At 49.0% G+C, this 15,403-nt stretch overlaps 1 protein-coding gene across 1 annotated transcript; it reads left to right on the top strand.

The window, feature by feature from the left end:
• Window positions 1-3,449: 3,449 nt before the first annotated feature.
• LOC114769354 (phosducin-like) lies at window positions 3,450-7,423 on the top strand. The gene is made up of 4 exons (XM_028962290.1): window positions 3,450-3,582; window positions 5,102-5,150; window positions 5,380-5,528; window positions 6,499-7,423. The coding sequence occupies exons 2-4, from the start codon at window positions 5,120-5,122 to the stop codon at window positions 7,003-7,005; spliced, it is 687 nt and encodes a 228-aa protein (XP_028818123.1). The 5' UTR covers window positions 3,450-3,582; window positions 5,102-5,119; the 3' UTR covers window positions 7,006-7,423.
• Window positions 7,424-15,403: the final 7,980 nt, after the last annotated feature.

Here is a 15,403-nt window from a genome sequence, read left to right as displayed (position 1 = left end):
CCTGCAACACCATGTAACACACCCTATAACACACCATGTAACACACCCCATAACACACCCTCTAACACACCCTGAAACACCATGTAACACATACCGTAACACACCCCATAACGCACCCAGTAACACCATGCAACACACACCGTAACACACCCTGCAACACACACTGTAACACACCCGTAAAATGCCCTGCAACAGCATGTAATATACCACATACCACATCCAGTAACACACCATACAACACCATGTAACACACCCCATAACGCACCCAGTAACACCATGCAACACACACCGTAACACACCCTGCAACACACACTGTAACACACCCGTAAAATGCCCTGCAACAGCATGTAATATACCACATACCACATCCAGTAACACACCATACAACACCATGTAACACACACCGTAACACACCCCATAACGCACCCAGCAACACCCTGCAACACACACCGTAACACACCTGTAACATGCCCTGCAACACCATGTAATACACCCCATACCACATCCCGTAACACACCATACAACACCATGTAACACACACGTAACACACCCCATAACGCACCCAGCAACACCCTGCAACACACACCGTAACACACCTGTAACATGCCCTGCAACACCATGTAATACACCCCATACCACATCCCGTAACACACCATACAACACCATGTAACACACACCGTAACACACCCCATAACGCACCCAGCAACACCCTGCAACACACACCGTAACACACCTGTAACATGCCCTGCAACACCATGTAATACACCCCATACCACACCCCGTAACACACCATACAACACCATGTAACACACACCGTAACACACCCCATAACGCACCAAGCAACACCATGCAACACATACCGTAACACACCCTGCAACACCATGCAACACACATATAATCTGCCGACTGGTTCAAATGTTTGTCGTGCAGCCGCTCATCACGCCGCCCTGTCCTCCTGCTCCGTGTTGGGGGAAGACGGGATTCGGTCTTGCGCCAGGATGCAGCTGCGAGCCCAGCGGTAACCTCAGTTCTAACATGCGGCAGAACGGGTTCCGTCCGTCATGGCTGGATGAGACGAGTGTGTTTGTGAGAAGATACGCTGCAGGGAGCACAGAGCTTCTGCTGAATTCATGCCGCAATTCCATTGTTCTCTCAATTTGTGGGAATCGCGAGTTTGACGACTGGCCAGGTTTCGGGTAAAGCAGAGAACTTGAGAAGCAGGGGGGAGCAGACAGATGGTCAGCATTATTCCTCCAGCATGGATGGACACTGGGAACCCCATGGTGATGCTGTCCTCCAGTGTCTGAGAGGTGCCGGAACAAGGACCATTCCAGATTTTATTTTGGCTTTCAGCCATCATATTTCTCTGTAATATGTAACCGTATGAGTAATGTGTGTGTGTGTGTGTGTCATTGTTCATGACGTCTTCTGACCTGTTGCATGCTTTAGTGACACTGTCTGTCCCGGTGTTAAAATAGCGGCCGTAAGCCACTAAGCTTTCCTCGCGGCGGTGGCGCCGCGCCCGCTGTTGCCGTGGAGATTACCGAGCCGCGGTCACGGTCCAGACCTTGTGGGCAGCACTGCCCGCTGACCACGCAGCGTTACCCACAGGCCCCGGCCTCTCGGGCCTCCTGACCAATGAAATCACAGGAGGTTCTTTTGCTCTCCTTGTAGGGAAAAGAACAACAGAGTCCTTCACTATAGAAGAAAATTAATACCCCTTAATGTCTTTAATAATCCTACATTTTCATTGCTTTAAAAGAACTTTCGAAACGTTTTTCAAAGGCACTTCAAAGCAATGAAATGAAATGAAAAGCATTTCATTCTCTTCGCTTCTTCCTATAGTTACAAACAGACAGCGAAATGTCAGTATTTTACATTTCACATTTACAGCATTTACCAATAAAACAATCAAACTTAGACACATTTCTCATTAAAGTTCAAATTCCTTCACCCCGGACTGTCTTTGTGTATATCTCTCTCTCTCTCTTTCAAACACACACTTCTACACACCCACACACACACACACTTTTACACACACACACACATACAAACTTCTACACACACACGCAGCCTAATTGGTGCAGTGTTGGTTTCCAGTGATCCTGAACCCTGCAGTGTTTTTCTGTCTGTGTCTCGCTGGGCAGGAGATGAATCGGCGGTGTCAGGAATTCCGCTCTTCGTGCAGACAGGGTCGGACGCTCACGCTCGTACGTTCTCGTGCAGCGGAAGGCCCTGCTCAGGGGCATTCACAAGGTAACCAAGACGAGGCAACTGGGAAATCTCACAAACGTGGCGATCTCAATAGAATCCACTGCAAATAACACACCGTTATCAGTTGACAAATCGGTCACATCCTGGTTCTAATGTCTTGTAGCCTGCAAAAAGACTGGAACTGTGTAGCTTATATTATATTTTATACTTTTCTAAATAATTTTTATGATATAAAAGTGTTTTAAGTTTAATGACGAGGGAACACACTGGCCTGTTAAGGAATCCTGCAGATTCCACAGATGTTCTTGGCCACCATATTCTTCAGCCTGGAGGGACGGAAATACCTGCTGCTCCTCCGTCCACGTCTGTGCGTGGGAGGTTGATGGTTCGATGTTGGCGGATTTATCCGTCTCAGTCACCGGGATCAGCCTAAGCCCTGACTCGGAATAGCAGGGATGGAGGAAGGGAGACGTATGCAAATGTATTTCTGAAACACAATCAACATGAAATATGACCATTACATAAAACGTGGGATTTGAGATATTTTTCTATGGGCAGGTGTCAACGAACCACCTCGAGGAAAAAGTAAAGTGCTGCTTTGCTTTGCCCATGATGGTGACCAGCAAGCAACCTGCTTGCCAGAAATTGGGTGTAGGTGGTGGCACCTTCGGAAAAAGAGCATTCCCAACAGGCCTTCCGACAGAGGAAATGACCTCATAGCCAATTCACGGAATGGGGCCACTGACTAAATATTAACATTTAATGGAGGAAGCAGGGTAAACACGGTGATTTACAGATATGAGTCAGTTTCCACCTCATTCTCCGCCTCTCTCTCCACCATCAGCTGCATTTGGAGCTCCGAAAGTGCGGGTCGACGTTTTCCAGTTACTGTTGTGCAATTTCAGCCGTAAATAAAAGATGATCCCAGAATGGACCAAAATCGACCCTCAAAAAAATGCTATTCCTGGTTTATAGACATTTGGGCCCTTTAAGGTGGAATTTAGTGACAGATTAGGATTAGTCTGAGAGTTTTAGAAAGAGACCCTGAGTGCTCGACCACTTAATCTTAATCCCAAATCGTTTTTTCTTCCTGACAACTTCAGATGAAATTCCAGAGCATCGGGATGTAAGATATTCCTGCTGTCTATCCCTTACTTAGCATCAGCATCACGTTACGTTACGTCTTGGCTTTTTTCCTTCTCTCTCCTTCACCCTGGTGCAGGTGTCTAATTCTTACTCTTCAATCCTCTTAGTCTTCTATTTCAGTGAGAAGCTCTCGGTGAAGCTCTCAGCCCGAGGAGCTGAGTGACCGGCGAGCAGTCGAGAAGAGGCCACTGAAGAAAGCCGTCCCCGTCTTCACGTACGCCGGTGAGCTTCCGCGCTCGGGTTGCATGCATGCATGCGTTTGATGATGCTCGCGTGATTAGAAGATCGCTTGGACAGTAACAGCTACGGTTGCTGCTGTCTGGTTGCATGAGGAACGTGGTGGATTCGCGTTGCCAGATTCCATAGTCTTTTCAGTCATTACCTAACTTATTGGTAGACGTGTCGAGGTCCGTTAATTAAACTGTGATGCTGGACTGTAATCTCAGCCACAGAAAGCAAATCTGCGCTCCATTGCTCTTCCTCAAGGACCCGGATTGTGCATTGCAATGAACTGAAATGACATTCGGAGAAGCGAATTAGCCACATTGGAATTTAGATTCGAATGAGTACGTTCAAATTCGGTTTGTGCACAAATATCAGCCAATAAAGAACAGATAGAATCCGTTTTGGCGGAGAGTGAGAAATGATTGAACACACGCTAATCAGACTATAATCCATCGATGCACTCGCAGCAAGACGACGCTATGGGTTGTGTACACACACGCCACACCTGATGTAGTGTAGTCAGAACAACCGTCTTCTGACCAGTGAACAGTCGTGCTCCTCCTACAATGACCAGGCCAACGCTACAGTCGGGATCTTCGGTCGAGGGCATTAGATCATTTTCTTCCTCCCCGTTAGTGACGCCGTTTCCAAGACAGCGGGCAAATCCAATCATGTCGGCAGCCAATCAGACGACTCGATTAGCTCGTGTCGTAACGTGACAGCGCGCCATACCTGGCTCATCCTGAGTGACGTTGACACACCAGCTTTCAGGGTGTCACCTGAGTTGATTGTAAAGCCTCTCGCTGTGTAAGTGTGTGTGCGTGTGTGTCATTATGTAACCGTTAGGGATTCAATATTCAATAAAATGAATGCAGATCTGCGGACTGAGACTCCGTTGTTCATTAAACCTGAGAAGGATGCTTTGTAGTTCCACTAGAGAACCGCAGCAGGCCAACCCATCGTACCAGGAACCTGGTTGGAAACCATCTATACCATGCTTATGAGCACCATGTGTGGCTTGTATTAAATTAGTAATAACCTATGTGGGCTCTACTGTGCTTCCGAGAGCCTACGGCAGAATCAGTTATCCAAATCCAGGGGAGTGGTAGAAGGTGAGCTGAATCACAGCGGCCTGCTTCTTGGCCACCCTTGGTTGGGAAGGTCTAGGAACATGTCACATGGAGGCAGGAGAAGGAATCTGATGACTCAAGGAACAAATGAACCAAGACCAAACACAAGACATCAAGACACGACATCAAATTCTCAACTGGAGCAAGTAAAGAACTCTGGAAGATACCCATAAACACAGAGGTCATGTTGGATTGGAGGACATGGTTCAGCCAATCAGAATGAGTCTGAGATGAAAGTGAGGTGTCGTGTTTCCATCTGGATTAACGTCTCCCAGCATATTACAGCTGTGAGATTAAAGATTCGTATTACGGTGGGATTATTACACTCCATCACTGAGATCGTGGCCTTGTGTCTAATCTGATGTTATCTCCCCGCCTGTCCGCAGCGGAGCTTCTCACACATCATGTCGGAGGAGGTGACGGTCACACACACGGGTGAGTCTGTGTGGCAGATCAATTATACCAACACATGGTAGTAGCCTAGCGGGTAACACACTCGCCTATGAACCAGAAGACCCGGGTTCAAATCCCACTTACTACCATCGTGTCCCTGAGCAGGACACTTAACCCTGAGTGTCTCCGGGGGGGACTGTCCCTGTCACTACTGACTGTAAGTGACCCTGGATAAGGACGTCTGGTAAATGCCGTAAATGTAAATGTGCAGGTCCCAAGGGCGTGATAAACGACTGGAGGAAGTTTAAGATGGAGAGCATGGACCAGGAAGCTCTGTCCTCCAACAAGAGGGAGCTGCTGAGGCAGATGAGCTCCCCTCACAAACCGAACGACGAAACACGCTGCGGACTCAACCGCAAGGTGGTACACACACACACGCACACACACACACACACACACCACACACACACACACACACATATACACACGCACACACACACACGCGCACAAACACGCACACACATACACACACTCACACGCTCACACGCGCACACACATAAACACACACGCACGCACACACAGACACACACACAGACACACACGCACACACACACACAGACACACACACACGTACACACACACACACATATACACACGCACACGCGCACACACACACACACACGCGCACAAACATGCACACACATACACACACTCACACGCTCACACGCGCACACACATAAACACACACGCGCACACACATACACTCGCACACACACGTACACACGTACACACACATAAACACACACGCACGCACACACAGACGCACACACACATACACTCGCACACACACGTACGCACACACACAGACACACACGCACACACACAGACACACACACACGTATGCACACACAGACACACACACACACACAGACACACACACAGACACACACACACGTACACACACACACACATATACACACGCACACGCGCACACACACACACACACGCGCACAAACATGCACACACATACACACACTCACACGCTCACACGCGCACACACATAAACACACACGCGCACACACATACACTCGCACACACACGTACACACGTACACACACATAAACACACACGCACGCACACACAGACGCACACACACATACACTCGCACACACACGTACGCACACACACAGACACACACGCACACACACAGACACACACACACGTATGCACACACAGACACACACACACACACAGACACACACACACACGTACACACACACATACACGCACAAACACACACAGACACACACGCACACACAGACACATACACACACACACACGCACGCGTGTGCACGGTGAGTGGTGAGTGAATGATGTCCGTTTTGTCTAGATGAGCGTGCAGGAGTACGAGCTGATTAAAGAGGATGACGAGCAGTGTCTGAAGAAGTACCGCAAGCAGTGCATGCAGGAGATGCACGAGCGCCTGAGCTTCGGCCCGCGCTTCGAGCGCGTCCACGAGCTGGACAGCGGCCAGGCCTTCCTGGACGTGGTGGAGAAGGAGCACCACATGACCGTGGTGGTCGTCCACATCTACAAGCCGGACGTGAAGGGCTGCGAGGCCCTCAACGGCTGCCTGGACTGCCTGGCGGGCGAGTATCCCAGCGTCAAGTTCTGCCGCATCAGCGCCGAGGCCACGGGCGCCGGCGAGCGCTTCTCCGACGACGTCCTGCCCGCCCTGCTGGTCTACAAGGGCGGCGAGCTGCTGGGGAACTTCCTGGCCGCCACGCAGCACCTGAACGAGGAGTTCTTCGCCACCGACGTGGAGGCCTTCCTCAACGAGTACGGACTGCTGCCCGAGAAGGAGCCGCCTGCCGAGGACGACGCCGACGTGGAGTAGACGCCCTTCCGTCAGTCTGGAGTCCTGGAAGCTGTCACATGAAACCTCACATCTCCTCACTTCTCCACCTTCAGCCCGTGGAGGCCAGAGACGCCGATCGGTGACAGATTCCTCGGGCTCAAGACTGGCGGGATGTCCACTAGCGCAGCAGTCGGAAAAGAAACTGAGTTCCGTGGAGCCGTAGTGTTCAGCAGCAGGAAAGTTCCTCTCTCTGTACGTGTGACAGGCGTGTTGAGCGGTCGTTTCTTTAGGCCTGAAGTTGCTGGAGAACAGACTTAAATAGGCCTCATTAGGAGAAAGCGAAATGCTCCAGCTGTATTCATGTGTCTACGTCTACCATGTTTTGTAATGAGAATGTAAAACGTAATGTCATGTAAACGTACCGTTGAAATAAAACCGTAAGATCTGGTTACGCTCAGGGGTGGGAATTTTAATGGCTCCCGTCTGTAACCGGGACTTCTGTCCAGTAGGACAGCTCTGCGTGACGGAGAGACAGGCTTTTACCTGCACGGAACCGCGGGGCTGAGTCACCTGCACAGGTTCACAAGTTCATCACGCCCAACACACGCCTGTTACGTTCTCAACTTTCCCTCCAGCGAGCAATGCAGATAACCCGTTCCATGCCAACAGAACGCATGCCTGTTTAAAGTGAAGTGAACATGTGATACACAGCAGCACAGCGCACGGTGCGCACAGTGAAATTTGTCCTCTGCATTTAACCCATCACCCTGAGTGAGCAGTGGGCACCATGACAGGCGCCCGGGGAGCAGTGTGTGGGGACGGGGCTTTGCTCGGTGGCACCTCAGTGGCACCTTGGCGGATCGGGATTACGGGACCGCTTTCTTTAACCGCTAGGCCACCAACCGCTGCCCCCGGACCTCGCAGCTTAACGTACGAGTCCAATGCAGCTTCTGCTCTGTCCATCTCGTTCAGCATTTTTATCCATTTCTGCGTGAAGGACGAGGTCGTCTCAGGCGCTCCAGGCTGAACACACACTGATCAAAAGAAAGCAACGATCCGTCCCTGTCACGGGTGGGCTGGACATGGCATGAAGGAGGATGCATTCGCACGATCACAGGACAGGGGTTTAATACAAACTTTACAAGACAAGGGAACATGAACACGTACAATGACCCAACGGCGAACAGACACGAACAGGATAGCTTTATACAATTCTATAAATATACACCAGGTGAACACGATCAGGGAACATTACACAAGACGAACATGACTCCGGATCCGGAGTCAACCCCTGCCGGTCCGGATCATGACAGTCCCTTTAAAAGTCTACTCATGTTGGTTTTATTTAGTAACCTTGTCTCTCAATCAGCAAACACTGTAAATTGTAGTATAATAAGTAGTCTGGAAATGGCGTAAAAATGCATCAGTTTCAAAAAGATGCTTAAAAGACTGAATGCTATAACATAAAAAGGACAGTCAAGCCAGTGTAGAGTTTGAACCCAGGGCCACAGGGACGTCCCCTTGAACCACGGTGGCACCGGGAATGCGGACGCCCTGATCCCGTATGAGGATTGTTATTGCTCGCCGCATGTCACAGTGCATGCTGATCTGGACCGAGCCGATTAGTCTGAAAATCTTCTGAGCAGATTGCATCTTAATCCGGTCTGCGCCGCAGGGGCCGCATCTCCTCACCGACCCAAACCGCGCTGTAAATTTACCGCTGGCGGTGTATAATTAGGCCTAACGCGCAGTCCCCGATGGCGGCAGGGTGTTATTAACCGTCTATATCAGGCACCGGCGCTGAAAACGCACGCTCGCCGCCACACCTCACGGAGCTATATTTGTCTGACAGCCGTGCAGCAGAAGTGCCCACAGGTAAATGGTCCAGTTGTGACAGATGCAGCACCAGTTGGACCAGAACCAGACGTTTCTTCAGAAACACAACCAAGGTGGAACTATAACAGGAACATTTTAGTCTAGAACCTAAAGTACCACTGACTCCAGTTGAGTGGGGATCTGATCGTTTCAAGAGCAACAGTTGCATAGAAACACACACCTTCAGTCAGTCTCTCACACACACACACACACATACACACCCAAACACCCTGCAGCTGTCTGGACGCCCTTCCTGGGACGAGTCTGCACTGGCCTCGTCCCTCAGACGCACCATCCGCCGGTCCCCGGTGGGATTTATTTTTCCCTGAATCGCCATTTGCACTTTCCATGACTAATACTGCAATTTATACATTCTAATTTATATATCTGGAGAAAATTCCAATACATGTTTGTTGCTCTTAAATGCAAAATTACATAATAAAATTAAAGTAGGAGTGAAATATGCGCAAAATAATGTCAGAGGTAGCATTAAAAAAATTATCAAAAATCTAAAGGCCACCCAGATTACTTTCTCAGAGCAATTGAAAGAATACAATCACCAATACAGAAAGAATTTTATTAAAATAAACAGCAGCAATGGAAGCCGGCAGTGTTACAGTGTTCCAATATATTGATTAAGTCACAAAGACGTGTGATTTAATTTATCGACTGAGAGTGCAAACGGTTTTATTACAAGGTGAGTCAATTTTGCCAATATTTTTGAGAATTTTATAATCACATATTAAACAGTAAGCTGAAACATTGGTCGAGTTTTTACAGTGGCCCGGGTTTATTATTGTTGTGATCAGAACCTGCGCTTTAAAACATTTACATTTACAGCATTTACCAGACGCCCTTATCCAGAGCGACTTACAGTCAGTAGTTACAGGGACAGTCCCCCCCTGGAGACACTCAGAGTTAAGTGTCCTGCTCAGGGACACGGTAGTAAGTGGGGTTTGAACCTGGGTCTTCTGGTTCATAGGCGAGTGTGTTACACACTAGGCTACTACCACCCTGTAGTTACAGGGACAGTCCCCCCCTGGAGACACTCAGGGTTAAGAGTCCTGCTCAGGGACATGATGGTAGTAAGTGGGGTTTGAACCTGGGTCTTCTTGATCACAGGTGAGTGTGTTACCCGCTAGGCTGATACCATCCCAAAAACATGAATGATTTTTTGAGCTATCGGCAGTAGCCCAGCGAGAACAGAGTCGGGACCGTTGATCCATGTAGCGGGAACGCTGCTCGCTGTTCTATAAACGTTCTGGCCGTTCGGCCCGACTGCTTCACTGGCGTCCCGAGCCAGAACAGCGTGAGAACAACGAACCAGGCCTGCCATTTTAAAGAGGGAATTTTACAGCAGCGCGTACGGGACCTTTCCTGCGTGACTAATGTTTAACGTTCACTGGCTGAGGTGCTGCAGGAATGCGCCGGAACCTCTGATCTCCTGCTCTTCTCCTGGCTGCTGCCCCCACCTACACACACGACAGACAAGGTGAAACTGCTCCACCTGATCCATCCCAGACATCAAACAGGGGTTGGGCGCAGACAACAGGACGAAACTTCGGTGCCCACTCAGTCCACCTCGCATGAATGGAGATCAGAGTTCAGAAAAGTGCCCCGTGGTTTTATTTAACTCCAACAGCCATATATTACCACATATTCGGGTATTTAATTCACCGTATGCCTGTACACACTATATAAAATGGACTGTATGTATTTGGTACGCACTATAATTTACCCAAGATAAACCATATAACTGCGATCTTCATATCAAGACACACTTTATAAGCTTGCATTAACAATGTATAGCTATATAAGCAATGCATACAACGATTTATACACTATTCATAATTCATGGGTACAGATAGTATAGTAAATTACCATCAGGGTTGATCATTGGCATGTTTTTGAATCAGAATTAATGGAGAAATGTTGGGGGCGTGGCATGTCGAAGTCGATACCTGTCCACCATTTGTCCACCGGGGTGTTGAAGGTAATCGTGAGCAGCTTTTCACTCCCGAGGCACACACAACCCAAGCAGCAAAACACTGCAACACACACGCCGGGCGGGGCGCACTGACTCAAGAAGTGAAAGGGAAGAGGAGCTGGACGAGATGAAAGAGCGCAAACACACACACACACACAGGTGATTAAAGTGATTAGAGCAGAGGACCAACGACCGGCCGCGCCCCTTCCGCTGTTGCATCCTCACGCACGCCCACACACACTCTGGCACGCACAGGGCAAGGGCCGCTTGCATCGACGCCAGTCACGCGAGACCAGGTGACAGGCCTTCATTTCACCACACGTTTCCATGGCGACAAGTCACACCAAAGGCAAACACACGACGGTCCTGAACACACACTCGCGACCAGGCAAACTCCGACGGACGCCACTGCCGGCCACGCCCTCCCCAGGTTTCGTGTACTCTACAGATTTGTCTTTGGAGGATGTGACTGCGGCTGTTTAGAAAAATGCAATCCGGCAATTGAACGGGTTTTTAAGCGCAGAGCAAGTGGTAGCCGGTCAAATCCATTTCTACAAATTTCCGTGCAAAGTCGGTCACAAGTGGCAGCCAACCAGTCAGGTTTATTGCAGATTAAGCAGCCATGATGGTTGCCGTTCCTGTGCTCCCTGGATTGCAGGAACGGCCACTCCTGGCCCACCAGGGGGCGCCATATCTCTGTTTTGTCATTGCACATAACTGTTGGAAAACCATCCCCGTCGGCTAACTTAAGGTGGTCAAGAGAAGCCAAGAGTGTGAAGCCACAGCAAAAGATCACAGTTCTGAACAGCCTCAAATACAAACTGTTTAGCATCCTTCACAATATTTGTTTCCTAATTAACCCCAAGTGTGAGATTTATTCTGCAATGTAAAAAGAAAATGAAAAAGAAAGACTCATAAATGTTATTATGCTGAGTGGCTGATTGAAATGATTACTGTATGAAAGTCGGTATTTGATCTGCGTGAGGTTACTGTACTGCGGTCAGCGCTTTACAGTAAAATGACTCTGGGGCCTGCGGCTGCATGTCAGTCCGCTATTCACCTCGCATTCCTGCTCCAGTCTGATCATCACGCCATCCCACACAAACACACACCTATACACACACACACACACACCTCTATATACACTACACACCACAGACACTGAAATACACACACGCACACACACTAAAGTAAAAAAGTGAAGTGATTGTCACTTGTAATACACAGCAGCACAGCACACGGTGCACACAGTGAAATTTGTCCTCTGCATTTAACCCATCACCCTGAGTGAGCAGTGGGCACCATGACAGGCACTGAAATATAGATACACACACACACATACACACACACACACACATACAAGACACACTATACACACACACATACTGCTACATACAGTACAGACCACAGATACTGAAACACACTCACACACATATACAAGACAACACACACCTATATATACACACACACACACATACAAAACATCACACACCTATATACACATACACACAAGATAACACACACTCATATACACACACACACATATACACAAACACACATACACCTCTACATATAGTACACACACCAGACATTGAAACATACATACACACACACAGACACACAAGTAAACAGACACATACTCACACACACATACAAAGTCCATATACACTAGAGGTGTTGAAATGAATCTTATAATCAGCGTTGACGATTCGCCATGGATTCTGCATCGATTACATCACAATGACGTTGCTTGGTGACCAGGTTTAACCGAAAGGAAAAGTGATGAATCGGAGTTGAGTGTGAGTTTTAACAGCTGCTCAGATTCATTCCAGAATCTACGAGGGTTCAGAAGAATAGAATCCGGACCACGATCTCTGGGTTTCATGAGCCGGATATTAAGAAATGCAGCAGGGGCCTGAGTCGGGAAAACGGGTTTGTTTGTCTAACGTGTGTGTGTGTGTGTGTGTGTGTGTGTGTGTGTTTCTGAGACACCGTGTGGTCTCATCCTGACACCTAGTGGTGACTCTCAGGTGACACCAACTCATCTTACCTCCAATTTCCTGCTCCATCTCAGATACGTGAGATAAATGATGCAGACACTGTTTACAAGTTCTTTACATTTTTTCTCACCGAATATCAACCTCTCAGAAAATGAGAAATGTGAAAGTGAAGAAAATACAGATTATTCATGTCTGCCTCACGAGGGTGACGTGATGGACTGGACTCACCGGCAGTGAGGCATCATGCTGGAGAAAAGTAATCGGTGGACGTCTGGCCTCAACAATGCTGACCCACATCTGACCTCCCCATCTGAGTGGGAACCACCGTGCAAAAGATGGAAAATGCGCGTAAACGGCACGAGCAAAGGTCAGCAGGGCCAGCTGAGAAAACGTCCGCCGCCATCGTCTGGTCTGACGATGGCAGCGGCGCGACGTGGCATTTCGGGTGAAATAAAGGTCGTTTTCCCGGCCTGGTAAAGACCAGACGACCACAAAGTTCCAGGTTCGAACCCCACTTACTACCATGGTGTCCCTGAGGAGGACACTGGACCCTGAGTGTCTCCAGGCGGACTGTCCCTGTAACTACTGACTACTGTAAGGCGCTCTGGATAAAGTGAAATGCTCTAGTTTCCCAGAGGAACAGCATGTAATCATCCTGTACGCTGGAACTCTCGGCCCGGATGGGGTCAATCTCTGTCTCGGTCACCAAAGACGAACCTCCCTGTCCTTTCCGTATGACTGGCTGCTTGTTCCGGTAACTAGTTAAAGTCTTTTGCATGTAAATTTGTTTTATTAAACGTTAAATGTCGTCAGGTGATGCGTTTTGTTGGTCACGAGAGGGGTGCGTCTGGCGATTATATTTTAAACATTTCCTCTCTCCTTCAGCGGAGCGCTCTTGAAATGTGGTCATGTGTTGCGCATTATAGGGACCCAGTTTGAAACGATGGCGGCACAAACTGTGATATTTCCCCCACTGGCCAGTTATATTACATTATACTGAATCTGTAATGGATGGCAGGGCCCAAAACACACAACTGACAAATAAAGTGAAGTGATTGTCGCATGTGATACACAGCAGCACAGCACACAGTGAAATTTGTCCTCCACATTTAACCCATCACCCTGAGTGAGCAGTGGGCACCATGACAGGCACCCGGGGAGCAGTGTGTGGGGACGGTGCTTTGCTCAGTGGCACCTCAGTGGCACCTTGGCGGATCGGGATTCGAACCGGCAACCTTCTGATTACGAGGCCGCTTCCACCACTGCCACCGCTAGGCCACCACTGCCCTACACGCATACAGAACAGCCCGAGCCCAGCACTCCGGTTCCACCGACGTTAAATCTACTGGTCCAGTGGCGCAGTTCTGCACCCATTCTCTACTGGAAATGTAAAGGACGAATGTCGAAATCGGGCCCCTGTGCAGCTGCTTCATGGTCGTGTTCCACTTTGCTCCATTTACGTTGTTCAATACTTGCCTACCTTCATGTATATGTTGCTGTCGCTTGTGGAGGCCAGTCGCATCGTTCGTTCTGACTCGGTTCGCGTTGGCACGTTCCTGCTGACTTTTTACAATACTGTATATACTGTACTCACTGTACTATTTCCGACTCTGTCGAACATGATGGCCGTCATTTCGCCAATGATAGCTATGACCCCCTTGCTGATCGTTGATGGATCATTTGATCCATGCTCATTGTCCCATACCATCCATCCACCCTGGATGGAAGCAGAAGAGCTTCCCGAGGCTCTTTACTGGCTGCTCCGTGATAGGTAGAATAGATTGTGCCTTCAGATAGTGAGAATCCCATGGGTTAAATGCAGAGGACACATTTGAGTGTGTGCACCGTGTCCTGCGGCCGTGCAGATGCTGCTCGTGAATTGATTTTAAAAGGAACCTTGACCCTTGGTTCTACCTTGGACCCTCAGATGTTTTGTGCTTATGGTCATTTAAGTAGACATCATCAGACATTCTAATAAAATATCAGCCATAATGAAGTCAAGAAGTATTTTTACTTCTTGAAGCTTAACCAGTGGTGGTCTAGCAGTTAATTAAGTGGCCCCCTAATCAGAAGGTTGCCAGTTCCATTCCTGAGCCGCCATGGTGCCACTGAGGTCCCCTTGATAAAGGTCCCGTCCCCACAAACTGCTCCCCGGGCGCCTGTCATGGTGCCCACTGCTCACCAAGGGTGATTTACAGTACATTTACGGCATTTATCAGACACCCTTATCCAGAGCGACTTACAGTCAGTAGTTACAGGGACAGTCCCCCCCTGGACACACTCAGGGTTAAGTGTCCTGCTCAGGGACACAATGGTATTAAGTGGGATTTGAACCTGGGTCTTCTGATTCATAGGCGAGTGTGTTCCCCACTAGGCTACTACCACTGGTGATGGTTAAATACAGAGGACACATTTCACTGTGTGCGCCGTGTGCTGGGATTGGACCCTGGACCCAGTTTGTAGACGTTGGAGCTGCAGGGAGTAAAATTCTGCGTCGGTTCCTCTGCTGTAACCCTCCGCGCCGGCAGGGGGCAGCAGCGCCTCCAGCCGCCGCGTTTAAAACTCGGACCCGAGG

This window comes from Denticeps clupeoides, chromosome 19, assembly GCF_900700375.1.
Source record: "Denticeps clupeoides chromosome 19, fDenClu1.1, whole genome shotgun sequence".
NCBI lineage: Eukaryota > Metazoa > Chordata > Actinopteri > Clupeiformes > Denticipitidae > Denticeps > Denticeps clupeoides.
This window is presented reverse-complemented; position numbering and strand designations above follow the sequence as displayed.

What these genes read in the sequence shown, in the direction of transcription:
- LOC114769354 (XM_028962290.1), top strand. Translation starts at nt 5,120, where the DNA reads ATGTCGGAGGAGGTGACGGTCACACACACGG. An exon ending in GGTGACGGTCACACACACGG is followed by an intron (nt 5,151 to 5,379) that starts GTGAGTCTGTGT and finishes GTAAATGTGCAG; the next exon opens with GTCCCAAGGGCGTGATAAAC. An exon ending in GCTGCGGACTCAACCGCAAG is followed by an intron (nt 5,529 to 6,498) that starts GTGGTACACACA and finishes CGTTTTGTCTAG; the next exon opens with ATGAGCGTGCAGGAGTACGA.